The 21,152-nt window shown below is 38.2% G+C and overlaps 1 protein-coding gene across 2 annotated transcripts in view; it reads left to right on the forward strand.

The window, feature by feature from the left end:
- Positions 1-21,152, forward strand: part of TARBP1 (tRNA guanosine 2 -O-methyltransferase TARBP1) — a gene marked incomplete at its 5' end in the record, with an annotated part of 62,151 nt that overhangs the window by 13,891 nt on the left and 27,108 nt on the right. For both annotated transcript variants that reach the window (XM_082854845.1, XM_082854846.1), the window contains 6 exons: positions 1,517-1,652; positions 2,551-2,647; positions 3,811-3,900; positions 8,870-9,011; positions 13,692-13,791; positions 14,721-14,893. In XM_082854845.1, the coding sequence (XP_082710971.1) occupies positions 1,517-1,652; positions 2,551-2,647; positions 3,811-3,900; positions 8,870-9,011; positions 13,692-13,791; positions 14,721-14,893 (738 nt within the window). The remainder of the gene's footprint in view (positions 1-1,516; positions 1,653-2,550; positions 2,648-3,810; positions 3,901-8,869; positions 9,012-13,691; positions 13,792-14,720; positions 14,894-21,152) is intronic.

A 21,152-nucleotide genomic window follows, 5' to 3' on the forward strand; every position in this document is an offset into this window, starting at 1 on the left:
ATAAAATACAGGTAATACCCTTTCGGGAGTGTCCAGGGATTTCTTAAAAGTCATTGTAAGTGATGATCTCCGGAAACAGACATTTTTATTAACTACTGTGACTTGAAGATCCTTAAGATGTCACATATTAGCAGAGAAAGCAGGATAGAGCACCATCCTTTGTATCTCAAAATACTTAAATTAATTACAGTGATTAGATCCAGGGTAGGTACAGAATAACCTGTGAGAAAGATCTAATATCGCTGTTTGCAGATACCAGAGGCCAGCTACCATTGGTACTTCTTATCCTGTGTTTCTTTAATATCTCCAACAGATGAATGGTTTCCAACAGTAAAAAATTTATCTTTTACCTTAACTATAAAATATATAGCTACATGGTTATCAGAATTTCTACAATGCACTAGAATACTTACCTTACTAAAAAGGAATGAAAATGAAATGACATTGATTTTTTTTGTTCCCAACAGCTTTATTGAGATGTAATTCACACACCATAAAATTCACCCTTTTAAATTGTTCAGTTCAGTGGTTTTCAGTATAGTCACAAAGTTACACAACTATCACCACTAATTCCAGAATGTTTTCATCATCCCCAAAAGAAACTCCTTGCCCATAGGTAATCAAGTCTCATTTTCCTTCCCCCTGGCTCCTGTCAGCCACTGATTTACTTTCTGTCTCTCTAGATTTGCCTATTCTAAACATTTCATATAAATGGAATCATATAATACGTGGCCTTTTATTTTATGTCTGGCTTCTTTTGCTTAGCATAATGTTTTTAAGATTCACCTATGTTGTAACATTTATCAATATTCCATTCCTTTCTGTAGCTGAATAATATTCCACTGTGTTGATACTTCACATGCTGTTTATCCATTCATCAGTTGATAGATGTTTAGATTGTTTCCACTTTTAACTATTATGAATAACTCCTATGAATATTCACATACAGGTTTTTATATGAATGTAATCTTTCACTTCTCTTAATTATATACCTAGGAGTAGAATTATTAGGTCAAATAGTAACTCTGTGTTTAACTTTTTTTTTTTTTTTTTTCGGTACGCGGGCCTTTCACTGTTGTGGCCTCTCCCGTTGTGGAGCACAGGCTCCGGACGCGCAGGTTTAGCGGCCATGGCTCGCGGGCCCAGCCGCTCTGCGGCATGTGGGATCCTCCCGGACCGGGGCTCGAACCCGTGTCCCCTGCATAGGCAGGCGGACTCTCAACCACTGCGCCACCAGGGAAGCCCTGTGTTTAACTTTTAATGGAGCCACCAAACTCTTTTCCACACTGGCTGTACCATTTTACATTTCCACCAAGAATGTCTGAGCGTTCATGTCTCCACATCCTGGTTAACAGTTGTTATTGTCTGTCCTTTTGACGGTAGCCATCCTAATGGGTGTGAAGTTGTATCTCATTATGGTTTTCGATTTGCATTTCCCTACCTAAAGTCTGATGATGTTGAGCATCTTTTCATGTGCTTGTTGGCAACAATGACGTCTTAAAACTTTTTCTTTCAGGTAGTTTCCTGTTAAAGTTTATTCAGAAGATGACGAGCCGACATTGGTGTGCTATTCCCATTTTGTTTCTATCTAAGGCTTTGGCAAATATCCCAAGATGTAAAGCCCTGGGTATAGAAGGGCTTCTTGCCCTGAGGTAATGTACTCTGAGTATGTTCACATATGGTTATTTGTCGAACCTTTCCGTTAGTAAATTTTGTTTTTCCTTCTGCTTTAATCCCTAGTGAGTGGTTTTAGTTAATATTGGCATCAGGATTTTTCGCTCTTAATTTTATATAATAAAAAAGTAAATTAAAAAAATCTATTCATATAGTTGAACTTATTTTGTTTTATGAATTACTAATTTAAATATATGCCATAATACATACTATTGGATTATGGTCACTTTAAAAATAAGGCCAGTAAGTTGTTTTTATTACATTGATATGTAGGAAACTAGAGATAAAATAACAAATATTAATATTGATTACAAAGTATTTCAAAAAAGTGTAAAATTCTTACTTTGAAATTGTCTTTTTTTTTTAAATAAATTTATTTATTTTTGGCTGCGTTAGGTCTTCATTGCTGTGCGCGGGCTTTCTCTAGTTGCGGCGAGCAGTGGCTACTCTTTTTTGCGGTGCGTGGGCTTCTCATTGCGGTGGCTTCTCTTGCTGCGGCGCGTGGACTCTAGGCGCGCGAGCTTCAGTAGTTGTGGCACGCAGGCTCAGTAGTTGTGGCGCACGGTCTTAGTTGCTTCACGGCATGTGGGATCTTGCCGGACCAGGGATTGAACCCATGTCCCCTGCATTGGCAGGCGGATTCTTAACCCCTGCGCCACCAGGGAAGTCCTTATCTTGTTGTTTTTAAAAGGAGATCTGTTTCATATTAAAAGTGAGCTCCACTAGAGGCCTTAATTATTTAATAGCTTTGAAATTCTCCTGGCAGTGACTGTCTGCATTAGAAAGTGTAGATATATTAAGTCAAGTTGTCATTTACTACAAACTATCAGAATTGTCCTGAGATAATGGAAGTGCATGTGTTTTCTCTGATGTCAGGGACGTTCTTCAGTGCACCATGATCACACATCAGATCCTGCTGCGAGGGGCAGCGCAGTGCTATCTCCTTCAGACGGCCATGAATCTGGTAGACGTGGTGAGTTTATCTTTCTTCCTAATGTTAACTCCAGTTTCCTAGTCTTTCTTAGTGAGCGGGTGTTCATAAAAGAGTTAACACAGCAGGCCTGTGATGCTGTCGTTAGAAAGCCCTGCTTATAAGGTTGGCCCTTGGCTGGCATCTGGGAACTTGGATTTCAGGAGGGTTCCCACCATCCTACCTACTGTGCCTGCAGTACTCATACAAACAGTGTGGTCTCTACTGAACACCTGCTTTCCTTCCCGGGTTCTGGAATTGTAGGTGCGATGCAGGGGGTGTCTGTGTGACCAGCTTCCAGTAAAAACCCTGGGTGCTGGGTCTCTAAGGAGCTCCCCTGGTAGGCATTTTACACGTCGGTGGGGTAGCTGGGTGACCGTACCGGGAGAGGACTCTTGGAAGCTTTCACCTGGTTTCCTCTGTATTTTTTGTGCACGTCTTCCAGGAAATTGACATTCAAGGAAAACCTTTATTCTCTGCTTTTCACAGAGCTCCAGTAACACTACTGCTGAGAACAGGGGTCAGCAAACATTTTTGTGAAGGGCTGGATTAGTATATATTTTAGGCTTTTTGAGTCATACGGTCTCTGTCACAACTACTTAAGAGCAGCCATAGACCGTTTATAAATAAATGGGCATGGCTGTGTTCCAGTAAAACTTTAATTACAAAACAGGCTGTGAGTGGTTTTGCCGACCCCCGCCTTAGAGCAAGCTATCTTAATTGAAGATGCGCAACCTTCAGGGAATGAAAAGACCCGGGTGGTTTTCTTAAGGCGGGGTCATTTTTGCAGCGTTGAAAAGTCAGATTCACTTTTAAGTAATAAGTAATTTCTTATAGGCTGTTTCTGTTTTTGCTTTTAGCTCTGTGACTGTGTTACCTCTAAGATAGCAACCTCAATTTTAAGGAAACTAGATTTATGAAGTGATCTTTCATTTTCTATAATGGTCGTAGATAATTGCATATAATTGCATGTTTGTAGTCAATGTCTTCCTGTTAAAAGTTGAATAATGTTTTCTTTTTAAAAAGTAGCTTTCGATTTACCTAATAGTATTCTACCGTAAGTGGTCTGCTAGACTGCTTTTGCAGTGATTTTGATTCAGTGATGTTTGATTCAAACATTTTTAAATGAGTAATTTTTTAAAACTGCCCTGCCCCCCCCCCCCCAGGAGAAAGTGTCCCTCTCTGATGTCTCATCTCTTGTCATGTCACTGAGACAAGAGGAGTCCTTCGGACGAGGAACTTCATTGTGGACAGAGGTGAGCCTGAAAATAATTTAACGATAAGGTCTTTGAAAACTTTGTGAAAAATTGTTATCTAATTGAATTCGTTACTAGCCTTTTATGTAAAATATGATTGCTTTGCTATCTGTCACCAGGGGTTTTTAAAACTTGTTTATTTGCTTTGAGTGGATGTAACCAGTAACCCTGCTGAGGTTCCTGTGGAGAAACGGGGGCAGGAAGTATCTGGAATAGAGAAGGACCAGTTTGGGGGGGCAGTGTTAGTGGGCAGATCCCGATTCTGGATGAGATGGTCCTGGGAGTGATGATGACGTTAGACTCAAAGCCAGTAACACAAACCTCCTCTTTGTCGTCTTCTGTCGGTTCTTGTCACTTTCATCCACTCAGCCTCCCCAGCCTGGCGTGTAGGTAATCCATAATTCTTCCTGACTTTTTGCATCTCATTCGCCGTGAAACCACAAGTGTCTTGCCTTCTTCTTCAGCCGCTGCTCGTGGAGACCTTCCCCTGCGGTGACTGCTTTCTCACTGAGCACTCTCTGCTCACCCCGTGTGCAGCGCCCTGAGGTCCTGCTGTGGTCTCATGGGCTGCCCTTCTCTGCGGGTTCTTCAGTCGTCCGTGTCCTCCTCCTTTTTATTTTAAACTATGGGACTCAATCCATACTGCTGTTAGCTCTTACCCAGAATCCTAATCTGTGTCCTCTCTAGTTTTTATATATATATATATATATATTTTTTTTTTTTTTTGCGGTACGCGGACCTCTCACTGTTGTGGCCTCTCCCGTTGCGGAGCACAGGCTCCGGACGCGCAGGCTCAGCGGCCATGGCTCACGGGCCCAGCCGCTCCGCGGCATGTGGGATCTTCCCGGACCGGGGCACGAACCCGCGTCCCCTGCACCGGCAGGCGGACTCTCAACCACTGCGCCACCAGGGAAGCCCGTAGGTTATATATTTTTTGAGGACAGGAACCTTTTTTTGTTTTAAATTTTGTATTTCTCCAGTGCCTAAGAGATCACTGAGGCTAGAGATGTGATTATTTCCTTTAGAAAGAAATTCCAGCTAGGTATGCCTGGAGAGAAACAAGAGAAATCAGCTTGGATTATGTTAAAATAATGAGGGCATAGAGTAAGGTAATGGCAGAGGGAATGAGGGAGGGGCTAATTCGAGCCTTTGAAAATTCGAGTTTTGTTTTATTTTCTTGGCCTAATACATCTGTTTATGTGGAATACATCTAATTTTGTGGAATCTGAAAAATACAGAACCATGGAAAGCAAGTAAAAATCACCTGTAATGCCAACCATCAAATCCATATTTTTTGGTTTAACTCTTAATTTTTCAGATATATTTATTCTCGCTCTGGCTTTCTCACTATATATATGTGTATATGTATATTTTAAATGATATATTAATACATATGATATTTCTAAACAAATTAAGATTATACTGTTTTGAATTTTATTTTTCATCTTTACCTACATTTGAATATTATATACCATGTTGGCTAAATAGTTCCCCAATATGGGATATTTAAAAATTCGGTTGATTAAATGTTTTAGAATTTATTTAATCAGTTCCTTTTGTTGGACTTTTGCTTCAGATCTTATTTCATCTAGAAATATGTACTACTAAAAGATGAAGATACTGCTAAGAAATATGCCCTTTTCACACTTAAAAATGTTATTAATTTCTTGATTCAAATATTCGGTGTTTAATTTATCCAGATGTTCAATAAATGTGTTTTTCTGTTTGTTTTTTGCATTTTGTTTGTTCAAATAGTCAGTTTTATTCAAGTATCCAAATTAGGTCTATTCATTGGATCGATATGTATAGTTTGTAAATGGTGGTTAATCCACCTGGAACTTATTTTGATATCTGGTGTGAGCTGTGAGGTTTAAATGAAAAAATGCATGTAAACATGTTTCAGACTGTGCTTGGCCCATGCTAAGTGTAAATATCTACGGCTACTATTGTCTTTTCCCCTTGGTTTGATCAGATAGCTGCTTGGTTTAAGTTTACAGAAAAAAAATGAACAGAAAGTACAGAGAGTTCCCATATACCCGCTGGGTACCCTCTGCATCCAACACCTGTGGCTGTTATTATTAGCATCTTGCATTAAACATGGTACATTGTTGCAATTGATGAGCCAATACTGATACATTATTATTAACTACTGTTCATAATTTACATTAGGGTTCACTCTTTGTGCCGTACATTCTGTGGGCTTTGTCATGTATCCACCGTTGCAGTATCACACAGAATAGTTTCCACGCTGGAAAAATCCCCAATTCACCCAGTAATTCCTGTCTTCTCTTGCTCCCCCAAACCCCTGGCAGCCCCAGGTATTTCACTGCCTCCATAGTTTCCAGAACGTCCTGCAGTTGGAATCATACGTTGTGAAGCCTTTTCAGATTGGCTTCTTTCAATAAGCTATAATATGCCTTTGAGGTTCCTCCATGTCTTTTCATGGCTTGGTAGCACGTTTCTTTTTAGCACTGAATAATATTCCTTTGTCTGGGTGTGCCGTTGTTTATCCATTCACCACCTGAAGGACATCTTGTTTGCTTTTCAGTCCTGGCAGTTATGAGTAAAGTTGGTATAAACATTTACATCACAGGTTTGTGTGTGTGGACATAACTTTTCAGCTCGTTAGAGTAAATACCGAGGAACACAGTTGCTGGATTTTATGGCAAGAGTATGTTTGGTTTCTTAAGAAACTGCCCTTCGTCTGAGGACGCGTACAACCATGGATCATGAAGTATCATAGTATTTACTACTGAAAAAATCCACATGTAAGTGGACCTGCACAGTGTAAACCCGTGTCATTAAGGATCAACTGTATTTTTTTTAAACATCTTTATTGGAGTATAATTGCATTACAATGTTGTGTTAGTTTCTGCTGTATAACAAAGTGAATCAGCTGTATGCATACGTGTATCCCCATATACCCTCCTTCTTGCGTCTCCTTCCCACCCTCCCTATCCCACCCCTCTAGGTGGTCACAAGGCACTGAGCAGATCTCCCTGTGCTGTGCGGCTGCTTCCCACTAGCTAGCTATTTTACATTTGGTAGTGTATATATGTCAATGCTACTCTCTCACTTCGTCCCAGCTTACCCTTCCCCCTCCCCGTGTCCTCGAGTCCATTCTCTACATCTGCATCTTTATTCCTGTCCTGCCCCTAGGTTCATCAGAACCATTTTTTTTAAATTCCATATATATGTGTTAGCATACGGTATTTGTTTTTCTCTTTCTGACTTGCTTCACTCTGTATGACGGACCCTGGGTCCATCCATCTCACTACAAATAACTCAATTTCGTTTCTTTTTATGGCTGAGTAATATTCCATTGTATATATGTGCCACATCTTCTTTATCCATTCATCTCTCGATGGACGCTTAGGTTGCTTCCATGTCCTGGCTATTGTATATAGTGCTGCAATGAACATGGTGGTACATGACTCTTTGAATTATGGTTTTCTCAGGGTATATGCCCAGTAGTGGGATTGCTGGGTCGTATGGTAGTTCTATTTGTAGTTTTTTAAGGAACCTCCATACTGTTCTCCATAGTGGCTGTATCAATTTACATTCCCACCAGCAGTGCAAGAGGGTTCCCTTTTCTCCACACCCTCTCCAGCATTTATTGTTTGTAGATTGTTTGATGATGGCCATTCTCACGGTGTGAAGTGATACCTCATTGTAGTTTTGATTTGCATTTCTCTAATGATTAGTGATGTTGAGCATCCTTTCATGTGTTTGTTGGCAGTCTGTATATCTTCTTTGGAGAAATGTCTGTTTAGGTCTTCTGCCCATTTTTGGATTGGGTTGTTTGTTTTTCTGATATTGAACTGCATGAGCTGCTTGTATAATTTGGAGATTAATCCTTTATCCGTTGATTTGTTTGCAAATATTTTCTATTCTGAGTTGTCTTTTCATCTTGTTTATGGTTTCCTTTGCTGTGCAAAAGCTTTTAAGTTTCATTTGGTCCCATTTGTTTATTTTTGTTTTTATTTCCATTTCTGTAGGAGGTGGGTCAAAAAGAATCTTGCTGCGATGTATGACATAGAGTGTTCTGCCTATGTTTTCCTCTAAGAGTTTTAAAGTGTCTGGCCTTACATTTGTGTGTGTGTGGGTTTTTTTTAAACCTAACTTTTTGTTTGTTTGTTTTTGTTGTGTTGGATCTTTGTTGCTGCTCGTGGGCTTTCTCTAGTTGCATCAAGAGGGAGCTACTCTTTGTTGTGGTGCGTGGGCTTCTCATTGTGGTGGCTTCTCTTGTTGCAGATCACGGGCTCTAGGTGCCCGGGCTTCGCTGGTTGTGGCTTGCAGGCTGCAGAGTGCAGGATCAGTAGTTGTGGCACACAGGCTTAGTTGCTCTGCAGCATGTGGGATCTTCCCAGACCAGGGATTGAACCCGTGTCCCCTGCATTGGCAGGTGGATTCTTAACCCCTGCACCACGAGGGAAGTCCTGGCCTTACATTTGCATCAACTGTATTTTAAAATGCACATATCATAGAAAATAAACTTGCAAGAAGGGTAGAAACTTTCATTATAACTTACATCTCAAATTCTATGTTCTCTCATAAATAAATCCTTGTTTTAGTATATGAAGCTGGAATAAATTTTAATTTAAGACTGTAATTTGTTTTGCATAATGAGTTATTTTTTGTAGAGATGTTCGTTAGAACACCTTATCAAAATGTGCATTTTATATTAGGTGCTTTAAAAATTCTTGCCTGTTAATGAAGTTTATAAGTTCTTTGAAGAGGTTAGAAAACACACACACACACACGTATGTGTATATACACACATACATATGAACACTTTTCTGTCTGAGCTATCTGCAGAACTCAATCATGACAATAAATGTTCTGTTACTTTGTTGTGTTCAGTCATTTAAATTCAGTTTATTGTGGAGGAAAGAAAATTGGCTTAGGGAAGTTAGAAACCCTTTGTTCAGTTAAGCTTTTAAAATAAGTAATCACTTTTCTTTTCTAGCTCTGTGATTGGCTGCGTGTTAATGAAAGCTGTTTTAGGCGACCCTTAACTTGTAGCTCCATTGGCCTTCACGAGACATCCTCTTTAAATGCTTATGTAAAGAACCTAGTCCAAGAGTATATTAAGTCACCTGCCTGGGAAGGTAAGTCCGAAATCATTTTTATGGACTGATATATCCAAAACATTTTCAAAGAGCTTTTTAGTAGTTTTTCAGATCGAGATTCAGGCTTAACCAAATATATGCCAATTTATGGATGTCACACTTGTATTTCAGCCAAATAATGTGAATAAACAGAATGTAAAAATACTGTTTCGTAACTTGTACTTTATTTGTTCTAGAACTTGAGATTTTAAACATTTTAAATGTTTTAAGAAGTTGCCTGGGTAGGACTCGGACACAAATACATTTATTAATTTATTCTACAAGTACTGAATCTTTGTTGGCTCCATCTGCAGATGTGTTTTTGGAGCCTCGGTAGTGGAAATATTTGTAGATAAATCTGTTCATCTTTTGTTTGTTTTCAAAGCATTACATTTAGTGTGAACTGATTATGAAAAGTAATTTTAGAGAAAAATTATGTTTGTTAGTTTCTTCTTTTTACCAGATACTTAGCAAAGATCAATTTTGCTTCCTCTTTAGGGAAACGTGTTAAGACTGCTTTCTGATGCTTCCTCATCATTAAAGTCATTAGTGACAATTGGGGTAAATTGCACCTTTGAATTTAACGTGTCTTAAATTTCCTAGCTTTGTCTCAGACCAAGTCATTTTCATCTCCCGATTTCTCTAATCTGATCATGGAATAGGTCTTAAATGATTAGATAATTAACCTTCCAAAATACATGAGTTTATCTGTTTGTTCTTCTTAGAACATTTCTCTTTTATGTTTTATTCTCTCTGTTGTCTAGTAAATTTTCTGTACTGTTACTTGCGAGATCCTTTTCTAAGGCCTAAAAAAGTAAATAAATTTTAGTCCCTACTAGAGTAAACATAGATTCAACTCCCTGAAGTATCTATAGAACTTGTCTTATAATTCAGTGCATAACAGCATAAAGTCTGATTAAATAATTCAAAATTGGATAAAATAAGATTTTTAGAGTTTCTTCCTTAACATTTCTAGAACTTAAAATATACTGTTTATATAATATGCTATTTTAAGTTTTTAAAAAATTGATCTCAAGTGCAAAGGAGGTGTGTGTGTGTGTGTGTGATATTTTTGACTCTTAATGCCCTTTGGCTAAGTGCCTTTATAAAATTTTAGTTTAGTTATCAATTACTGGCCAGTTTTCAGAACAAGGTAATAAATTCCGAAGCAAACATTATTTAACGAGTTTTTGAGCATAAAATACATATAACATTCAAATTTGTTTTTATATAAAGACTCATCCGCTCAAATGTTTTTAATCAGATTCTACACCTGAAGTAGCTTTTTTCTTTGGGTTTGACGTGGTCAGTACAGATAGATTTTACACTAATTATTCAGCAACCATATATCAAATGTTAGTTCTAAGTGCCAGACACTGGAGTTACAGAGATAAAAGGTATGTCCCCCACCCTCAGAGAGAGCATGGTCTAGCAAGGGAGTTGATAAGTAAGCAGATAATCTTAGCGCAATGCCCTGAAAGCCATAAGCACTGGGATGGGGAACCCGGGTGAGCAATACTGATCCAGAACAGGTAGACCTGTGGGGGTCAGGAGAGGTCACCAGATGAGGTGACAGCTAACGAGTGAATAGAAATTAAGGTGGAAAGGAAGAAAGCGTATCCTGCAAGGCTTGGATGAACTTGCATCCAGGGAACTGAAAGTAGGTAGGCATCCATCTGTTTCTGTCTATAGCATGGACCCCAGGTAGGAATGGTTAAGAGATAAGGATGGATATATGTTAGGTAGATATATATGTACCATACCATATATGTGATATATAGCAAAACAAAGCAACAACAACTAAAACCACACAAAACCAGCATCATCAACAAGCAGAAATGTTACAGAGCTTTCAGAGAAGGCTTTCTGAAATAGAGAAAGTGAGATATAGTTTGGAAGCAGCAGTAAAAGCTTGTCAAAACTTGGAAATGTTAAGATCAACCAAAAAGTGAAATATATTTGAAGAAATTTATACTTAAATTAGAGAGTCCATCAGAAAGGATATTTTGAGTAAAGATTTTGTAGTTAAATGATGTGCCTACTTAAAATGTAACCAAGCTGAAGATATGTAATAATCCCAAAGTAGTATACTGCAGCTGTGTAACAAATTTTAGAAACAGCTCTATTGAGGTATGATTGGCGTACATTAAATTGCACATATTTAAACTATGCAGTGTAATGGGTTTGACCTCTGTGTATGCTCACGAAACCATCAGGATAACAAGATAATGAACCCATCCATCACCCCCCACCCCCGAAGTGTTTTCACACCTCTTTGTATTATAATCCCTGTCTCCCACTTCTACCTGTCCCTCTCCATCCCCAGACCAACCCTGGTATGCTTTCTGACACTATAGATTACTTTGCATTTTCTAGAATTACACTCAGTTTTTAGAATTCGTGGTAGCAAGATTTGAGTGATAATTTAGGGGTAAATTAAGGTGATTGAAGATAGCCAGTGACCTTTTGTTTCTTTAAGACCATTGTTGCTTACTTTCACTTTTCTAGCCTCAGAGAGATAAAGGGGGGAGAGTGTATAAAGGATTCTCTGCCAGTCGTTCTCCGAGAAGGATTTCCAGACAGGCAGCATCACCTGGAAACATTTTAGAAATGTGAATTCTCAAACTCTATCCCACACCTGCTGAATCAGAAACTCTGAGTGTAGGGCTCACCCTCTGGGTTTTAACAAGCCCTCTGGGGGACCTCTAATACATGCTGAGGTTTGCGACCCACTGTTCCGTAGCCTGGATTTCCCTAGTGTGGTGGTAGAGGACTTGGCAGAAATCTCTGCAGGAGTGTCCTCCACTGGGTCAGGCACTCTAATGTTACCAGCCTGGTCCTGTGGCTCTCCTTGAAATCAGAAATCATTAAAAATCCACTAAACTTCTGATTTATAACCTTCCCTTTCAGTATCCGAAGTGAAAAATTGTTTAGGACTTCAAAAAGTGGCATTGTGATTGGAAACATTTCATTCTCAAATAGCACCCCTACCTGAGCCCTGCCTCCTACAAGGTCAAAAAGTATCTGATTATGTGATTGCTAGAAATTATAGGCAACTGAATACTGAATTGGTATTTGATTTCATTTTAGTCTTCATTAATGAGTTTTTATATGTAAATGTGGGATATGAAGCTAATGTGAGTAAAAATGTTTCAGAGAACAAGTTTCAATAATTCACTTTTATAAACACCTATAAACTTAACCTATTTTGGAGAGCACCAACTTTTAGATTTTCTAAAAAATACAGATTTCTTACTGATAACTAAATGGTATTTATAACATTTTAAAGAATAAAGTTTATCCTTTTGTTGCATTTTTGAACTAAGTTGCCCTCCATACAAGTATGTTTTTAGTATTGTCTGTCTTCTGTACTATTCTAATTTGTATCAAAATATATTAAATTACTCCCCAAATTTATTAGAATATTTAAAAATATGTTTTAAGTATCTGAACCGCTGGGCTGGAAAACTAGATCCCTTAACTAAATTTTTCTTGGGAGTTGAGATGAAGAGTATTATCTAACAATAGAATGAAAATGAAATGTTCTATCTATGATTTATTTTACTTTAACTGGCTTTCAGTGATAGGAAAATAATTTTATCACTTAACCAAGTTCTGTCTTCCAAAAGTTGTTCTAGGAACTCTGCATATATTATTTAATTTTTATAATAAACCCAAGGAAAGTCATAGGTTTATTTAGTTTGATTTCATAGAAGATGACCTAAGCTTTCGGAGAGAACATTCGTCTGTCCCAGACTCCCACAGCTAACAAACAGTAGGACTGGGGTTTAAACACAGTTCTGAGAAGCAAAGCCTTTGTGTCTGTATCCAGTCCATGCCCTTTCTGGTTCCATTTCAGGGAACTCTCACCTCTCAACTGAGATGCCAAAATTGCCTCTTAACCGGTCACCTTGCATCTACTCTTGCTTCCTCTAAAATCTCTTTTCCACATTGTACCTAGAGAAATCTTTTTAAAAAACAAACTTTGATCTAACAGATGTCTCCTCCACTTCTTTATACACATTCACGTTGACCTTTAGTGTCTTCCTCTTGCCTTTGGGATGAAGACAGAAACCCGTTACATGCCTACGAAGTCCCTGGTCTCTCCCGCCTGGTCCTGTAACCTCATCTTTGGTGCTCCCTCCTTTTGTTTACCTCAGCCCTTTCCTGGAATATGGTGTGCTCTCCCCTGCTGGAGGCCCTTGACATGTACTTCCTTCCACCTGGAAAGGTCATGTCTCCCTTCACCTACCTCATTCTTTCCCAGCTTTTCATACACAGCTCAACTGTCATTGCTTCAGAGTGACTTTGTCTTACTTCCCAGTATACACTCTACTTGCACCATTTAGAGCACTCACTACAGTTGTCATTTTACATTTCTCTGCATATTCTTTGATGAGAGCTCTTTTCTCCTGCACTGTAAGTATCGTGAGGACAGGAACCATTGTGTCTGCAGCACTGAGGCCAGTGCATGGCACGTAGTCCGCATGCAGAGATGTCTTTGTGTTCACAGTTAAGTATGTAACAGTGAGCCATGCTGTGGGGTGTTCTACTGTATTTCTTCTCAGCTGTGTTTCTCTAATATGGATAAAATATAATCATTTAGCTGTGTTATTTTTGAAACATCATCTTGGAAGGATTTTGATAATGCTTTGCAAACCTTAACTATTGTTATTTAAGGAGGAGAAAACTGCTGTATGCCTGATTGGCTTGAAGCCAAGCTTGTTGCTGTGATGGTCTTGCTGGCCATAGATGTGGAAGGAATGAAGAGTCAGTATAGGTAAGTGTTTCTAAACTTGAAAAGAAAACTTTCTTTAAAAAAGGCTAATCAGATTTATGGTACATATTCAGACTTTTCAATGATGGGTATGGAATTGATCACAGTGTATTCAAGGAAGGAACTAGAACATTGGCAGTATACTTTAAAAATGTTTAAAATTAACAATAAGTTCATAGGATTAGAGGTTTAAACTAGAGAAGGTCAAAAAAAAAAAACTGTATACACGAATCACAGGTCTTGTATAAGAATATTAGAAGAATGGGTTGTAAGGTCCTAGCATAAGATTAGGTAAAGACATTTACTGGATTTTACCCTTTTGTAAAATGTGTTATTTTTTTAAAAGGTAATAAAGATAAAACAATCTCATTTGTATTTTGAGAAACGTGTCACCAGATTATAATTGTTGCAGTAAGCAGCTTCATTAGGTAGTGTACGTATTTGCATGATAATACAATTAATTTGATTATTGATTAACATCAAATCTCTTTTCTAGACAAAGTTTTAGTACTAAAGTTAGTGATAACAGTTTTTCACAAATCTTTAGTGCTTTATATATATTTTTGTTAACATGTCTCATTTCCTTGGCTGGCATGGATTTGTTTTGTTTTTTGGTTTTTTTGAAATATGGAAGCGAGGTCTCAGCATTTTAATTTGCCAGTAAATTGGATATAGGATTTCATTCATACTGTGCCCAGAGTTGAGCACAGAGTTGTGTTGCTCCCTGTGCTTTCTTCTCCAGTGAATCGCTGAACTCACTGAAAAAGCACACACAGAAAGGTCCATCCTAATAGGTTCTAGGTGTTTGGATCATCCCTAATAGTAATTCTGTCCAATGGAATCATTAGCTAACCAGTTCCACGACTGTAGATGGAAAACAGTTTCTTTATGCTTTTGAAATGCTTGATTTGGGCGTGTCTTTTAATGTCTAGTGAAAAGCGGAGGACACAGAATGTATTAAGGATATTCTTAGATCCTCTCCTGGATGCCCTTGTGAAGTTTGGTACAAATGCCTACATGCCCTTGCTGAAAACTGACAGATGCCTGCAGTTGCTGTTGAAGTTACTGCACACTTGCTTGTTGAAAGGTTCCGGTACCCAAGATGGTGAGGATCATTGGTTTCTGTTGGTGTTTTGCTGGATATATCGTTGGTACTCAGAATGAGAGGAAATTCCTGACCTTTTAACTTCGTGCATTCACCAGATATTTACTGAGTAGCTCCTGGTGGTGCTGGGGATGCAGAGGCAAAGTAGCAGACTGCCCTCACCGAGCTGACATTTTCATGTTTACATTTGTTGCTCACTGTTGATTTTAGAATGTGATTTCATTTGCTTTTGCTTTTCTTTTTTTTTCCCAATGGGCTCTCATTGATTTCCAGACTACTGAAAATGATCCCTAGTTCATACGTTTTAAGCCAAGATCCATTCCTAATTGCCACTGTGCTGCTGGATGTTGCAGAAAGTAAAGCATGAGAATAGCAATAATTTTATAATTATTTGTTTTGAAATATGTTCATCCCTCAGCACCTCTAAGTAGAAAATACTTCATCCAGGAAGTACAGTGGTGGTAGATGGAAGCATTGAGCACTTTCTTCGTTCCTTAAACTAAGATTTATGTAAAACAGTAGTTGAAAACCCATGGACATCAGACATGAGAATATCGATGGGTAAGCCTTGATTCCCAATCTTTCTGACCAGTTTCATTTGGAATTTTAGAAATTTTCTATTTAGAAAAGAGTATCCTAGAGAAGCATTGGTATTAGGTTAAACCTGAGGATAATATGAAAGTTTAGGTTTTAATATAGGCTTGTGAAATATTAAAGCTTGTTTCCAAGTTCTGGTATTTTTGGTAATGGTAGCAGAACCGAATGCTGTACACGTAACAGTAACTTTTTATAAGACTTTTAACTCCTTTAAGGGCATAAATTTGGGTTCATTTGACATGTTTTGACTGTTGAAAGCACTAGACTCAGTGCCTTCAGGTGCAGGACTGGGTTACGGGTACCTTTTGGAAAATTGTTATATTTGATACACACAAGAACGTGTGATGGTTATATGTAATTATGATGCAAAATAATTGAATAAACACCCACGAACGCACCACCACGGCATTTGTTGCTAAGAAGGAATTTACCTGTGACTCCTCAATCCTTGCCTTTTGCCTCCTTATTTTGACTTTTATCTGTATCACTTCCATGCACTTAAAAAATGGTTTTACCACATACATCGATGCTCCTCAGCAATGTATTGTCTCATTTTCCTGCTTTTGAGCTTTACAGAAACGTTACTTTACTGTAAGAAGCCTTCTGTAACTTCTTCACTTAGCAGGTTTCTAAGAATCATCCGTGCGTGTCCTTTCTTACACTTACGCATTTTCCCCGTTGTGTTACCTTCCGTTGTGTGATGACACCACAGTTATGCGTTCTTCTATTGCTGGACACTGGATTGCATTTCGTCTACTACTATTGTGTACAGTGCTGCCTTGAACACTTGTCTACGTGTCTCTTCTAGGCCTGTGTCTCTCCAGGGCACATGCGTGCCCCTGGGGCCAAAGTGACCAGTTCTTAGAGTATGTGCATATCCAGCTTTTAAGATAATGGAAAATTGTTTTTCTAAGCAGTTGTGTACACGTTTTATGTTCTCATCTGCAGAATGTAAGTTCCCATTGATGGTCCTGCATCTCTCATTATACTACAAGTAAGAGCCAAAGAAATCAGTGTGTAATTTTGATAGTAATTGACTTCCAGATAATTGGTAAACCATAATAAGCTTAATTAACTTAATGTTTTTTTAATTGAAGTATAGCTGTTCCCACTGTTGTGTTAATTTCTGCTGTACAGTAAAGTGATTCAGTTATACATATATTTATTTACCTTTTGTTAATATTCTTTTCCATTATGGTTTATCATAGGATATTGAATATAGTTCCCTGTGCTATACAGTAGGACCTTGTTGTTTATCCATTCTATGTATAATAACTTACATCTGCTAATTTAGATCTATTTAACTAACTTTAAATAGATCTAAATCCTGAAAGGATTTCTTTGATGGGGGAAGAGGAAAAGAGTTTTTCCATTTCATGAATGAGTAAATAATCTAGGATTAACTACTAGTACAAGGGTCAATGAACACATAATGGTAAAGTCAGAAATAACTAGGTACAGTCAGCTGTCTGTATTTGTGAATTCAACCAACCATGGGCTGAAAATATTCAGGGGAAAGACTCCAGAAAGTTCCAAAGAGCAAACCTTGAATTTGCCGTGCTCCAGCAACTATTCACACTGTATTTACAGCTATTTATGTAGTATATACAAGGATACTGGGCTAAGCCTGGGTCTGCTACAGAAGGGAGGATGTGTAAAATTAAAACGTACTCCTGGGAAATGCAAGTACATTTTCACCTGCCTATGAGCAATAATGGCTTCCGTGGGAAAACCCATTTTACTTGAAACTCCCGCAAAGGCACCCTAAAATGCTCAAAATAAGCTAGAGCCTGATTCACGCCTTTGGTCAAATGGTCTCTGCTGCTTCTGTCAGCTTGAAGCTCTAAATAAATGATGTTCCAGTGGTTATTTTTGTTTAGTTCAGAATAACTGTACAGTGTGTGTTTGACTATTTGAGGAGACGTACTTACAGTTACACTCTATAACCCTCCCTCTGTTGCTTTGGAGTATATGGTCAAAGTAACGGGCCTAATCACACTTCTTCTGTCCTGACTACTTGCTGAGTGTGTCACAATATCTACATATAATAGATTGGGTTGGCCAAAAATTTCGTTCCGTTTTTGCCATACCATCTTATGGAAAAACCCAAATGAACTTCTGGCCAACCCAATATATGTGGATATATCCACATACAGTATCCACTTGTAATCCCTGTTGCTGTCACTTTTTTCCTGAGTTGCTTTCGTTTTCTGGCCTTGATCTTTTGTGTCTCTTTTCTTCCTGAGGTAGCTTTTATTTTTTAAAAATTGTGGTAAAATATACATAACAAAATTCACACGTTAACCATTTTTTTTCTTTAACATCTTTACTGGACTATAATTGCTTTACGGTGTTGTGTTAGTTTCTGCTGTATAACAGAGTGAATCAGCTGTATGTATATCCCCATATTCCCTCCCTCTTGCTTCTTCCTCTGACCCTCCTTATCCCACCCCCTAGATGGTAGCAAAGCAGTGAGCAGATCTCCCTGTGCTATGCAACTGCTTCCCACTAGCTGTCTTACATTTGGTAGTGTATATATGTCAATGTTACTCTCTCACTTTGTCCCGGCTTACCCTTCCCCCTCCCCGTGTCCTCAAGTCCATTCTCTACGTCTCCATCTTTATTCCTGTTCTGCCCCTAGGTTCATCAGGACCTTTTTTTCTTTTAGATTCCATCTATATGTGTTAGCATACAGTATTTGGTTTTCTCTTTCTGACTTACTTCGCTCTCTATGACAGACTCTAGGTCCATCCACCTCACTACAAATAACTCAATTTCATTTCTTTTCATGGCTGAGTAATATTCCATCGTATATATGGGCCACATCTTCTTTAGCCATTCATCTGTCAGTGGACACTTCCATGTCCTGGCTATTGTAAATAGAGCTGCAGTGAACATTGTAGTACATGACTCTTTTTGAATTATGGTTTTCTCAGGATATGTGCCCAGTAGTGGGATTGCTGGGTCATATGGTAGTTCTATTTTTAATTTTTAAGGAACCTGCATACTGTTCTCCATAGTGGCTGTATCAATTTACATTCCCACCGACAGTGCAGAGGGTTCCCTTTTCTCCATACCCTCTCCAGCATTTATTGTTTGTAGATTTTTTGATGATGGCCATTCTGACCGGTGTGAGGCGATACCTCATTGTAGTTTTGATTTGCATTTCTCTAATGATTAGTGATGTTGAGCAGCTTTTCATGTGTTTGTTGGCAATCTGTATATCTTCTTTGGAGAAATGTCTGTTTAGTTCTTCTGCTCATTTTTGGATTAGGTTGTTGTTTTTTTGATATTGAACTGCATGAGTTGCTTGTATATTTTGGAGATTAATCCTTTGTCAGTAGCTTCATTTGAAAATATTTTCTTCCATTCTGAGTGTTGTCTTTTCATCTTGTTTATGGTTTCCTTTGCTGTGCAAAAGCTTTTAAGTTTCCTTAGGTCCCATTTGTTTATTTTTGTTTTTATTTCCATTTCTCTAGGAGGTGGGTCAAAAAGGGTCTTGCTGTGATTTATGTCGTAGAGCGTTCTGCCTATGTTTTCCTCTAAGAGTTTTATAGTGTCTGGCCTTACATTTAGGTCTTTAATCCATTTTGAGTTTATTTTTGTGTATGGTGTTAGGAAGTGTTCTAATTTCATTCTTTTACATGTAGCTGTCCAGTTTTCCCAGCTGGAAGAGGCTGTCTTTTCTCCATTGTATACTCTTGCCTCCTTTATCAAAGATAAGGTGACCATATGTGCATGGGTGTATCTCTGGGCTTTCTATCCTGTTCCATTGATCTATATTTCTGTTTTTTGTGCCAGTACCATACTGTCTTGACTACTGTAGCTTTGTAGTATAGTCTGAAGTCTGGGATCCTGATTCCTCCAGCTCCGTTTTTCTTTCTCAAGATTGCTTTGGCTATTCAAGGTCTTTTGTATTTCCATACAAATTGTGCAGTTTTTTTGTTCGAGTTCTTTGAAAAATTCCATTGGTGTTTTGATAGGGATTGCGTTGAATCTGTAGATTGCTTTGGATGGTATAGTCATTTTCACTATGTTGATTCTTCCAATCCAAGAACATGGTATATCTCTCCATCTGTTTGTGTCATCTTTAATTTTTTTCATCAGTGTCTTACAGTTTTCTGCATACAGATCTTTTGTCTCCTTAGATAGGTTTATTCCTAGGTATTTTCTTTTTGTTGCAGTGGTAAATGGGAGTGTCTGTACTAGACACGATTAAATTATACACTTGTAATGGGTGAATTGTAAGATATGTGATTTATAGCTCAATAATTTATTGACTATATTTATGTGGATCTGTTTCTGGATTCTTTTGATCTGTATTTTTATCCCTTTGCCAATACTGTACTGTTTTGGTTACTGTAGATTTATAGTAAGTCTCTAAATAGGTATTGTGATTCTTTCAAATATATTCTTCTTTGTCAAAAATATTTCTAGCTATTCTAGCTCCTTTGCCTTTCAATATAAACTTTATAATCAGCTTGTTTGCATTTACCAAAAAAAAAAAATCCTGCCGGAATTGGTTGGAATTGCATTAAATCTGCAGATCAGTTTTTTTAGAATTGCTTTCTTTATTATATTGAGGCTTTTAATTCATGAATATGGTACGTCTCTTGATTTATTTAGGCTGTCTTTTATTTCTTTCATCAGAGTTTTTTAGCTCTCAGCATATAGATCCTGTGCAGGTTTTGTTAGATTTATATCTTTGGGAGGAAGGTTATTGTAAATGATATATTTTAAAATGTTTTGGTTTTCAGTTGTTCATTGCTAGTATACAGAAATGTGATTGATTTTTGTGTGTTGACCTTGTATCCTGTAACCTTGCTGAAGCACTTATTAGTTGTAGCAGTTTTTCCAGTAGGTCCTTGGGACTTTTTGGTAGACGGTGGTGTCATTTGTGAATGAGGACAGCTGTATTTGTAGAGTTGTGCGTAGTGCTCCCTTATGCTTTAAATGCCTGCAGGATCTGGGGTCTGATGTAATTCCTTTCTAACCCCTGATAGTGGCAGTGCTCTCTCTCTGTCTCTCTCAGACTGGCTAGTGGTTTATCAATTTGATTGACCTTTCCAAGGAACCAACTTTTGGTTTCATTGAATTTTCTCTGTTGATTTTTCTCTTTTCAATTTCATTGATTTCTGGGTTTTTATGTTTACGTCTTTGTGCTTACTTTTGGTTTATTTTGCCTTTTTATTGACATTTAGGTGGAAGCTTAGATCATTGATTTTAGATCTCTCTTCTTTTTTAAAATGACATTTAGATTTTCTTAAGTTTTGTTGTAACTACATCCCACAAATTTTGGTATATTGTATTTTCAGTTAAGAATATATTTTTTTGGAGACTTTCTCTTTTACCCGTGAATTATTTGCAAATGTATGTAGAGATTTTTCTGTTGTCTTTCTGTTATTGCTTTTTTTTTTTTTTTTTGGCGGTACGCGGGCCTCTCACTGTTGTGGCCTCTCCCGTTGCGGAGCACAGGCTCCGGACGCGCAGGCTCAGCGGCCATGGCTCACGGGCCCAGCCGCTCCGCGGCATGTGGGATCTTCCCGGAGCGGGGCACGAACCCGCGTCCCCTGCATCGGCAGGCAGACTCTCAACCACTGCGCCACCAGGGAAGCCCTCTGTTATTGCTTTTTAATTTAATTCTGTTCTAGTCAAAAGAGCA

This window comes from Leucopleurus acutus, assembly GCF_964270905.1.
Source record: "Leucopleurus acutus genome assembly, chromosome: 14".
NCBI classification, from domain to species: domain Eukaryota; kingdom Metazoa; phylum Chordata; class Mammalia; order Artiodactyla; family Delphinidae; genus Leucopleurus; species Leucopleurus acutus.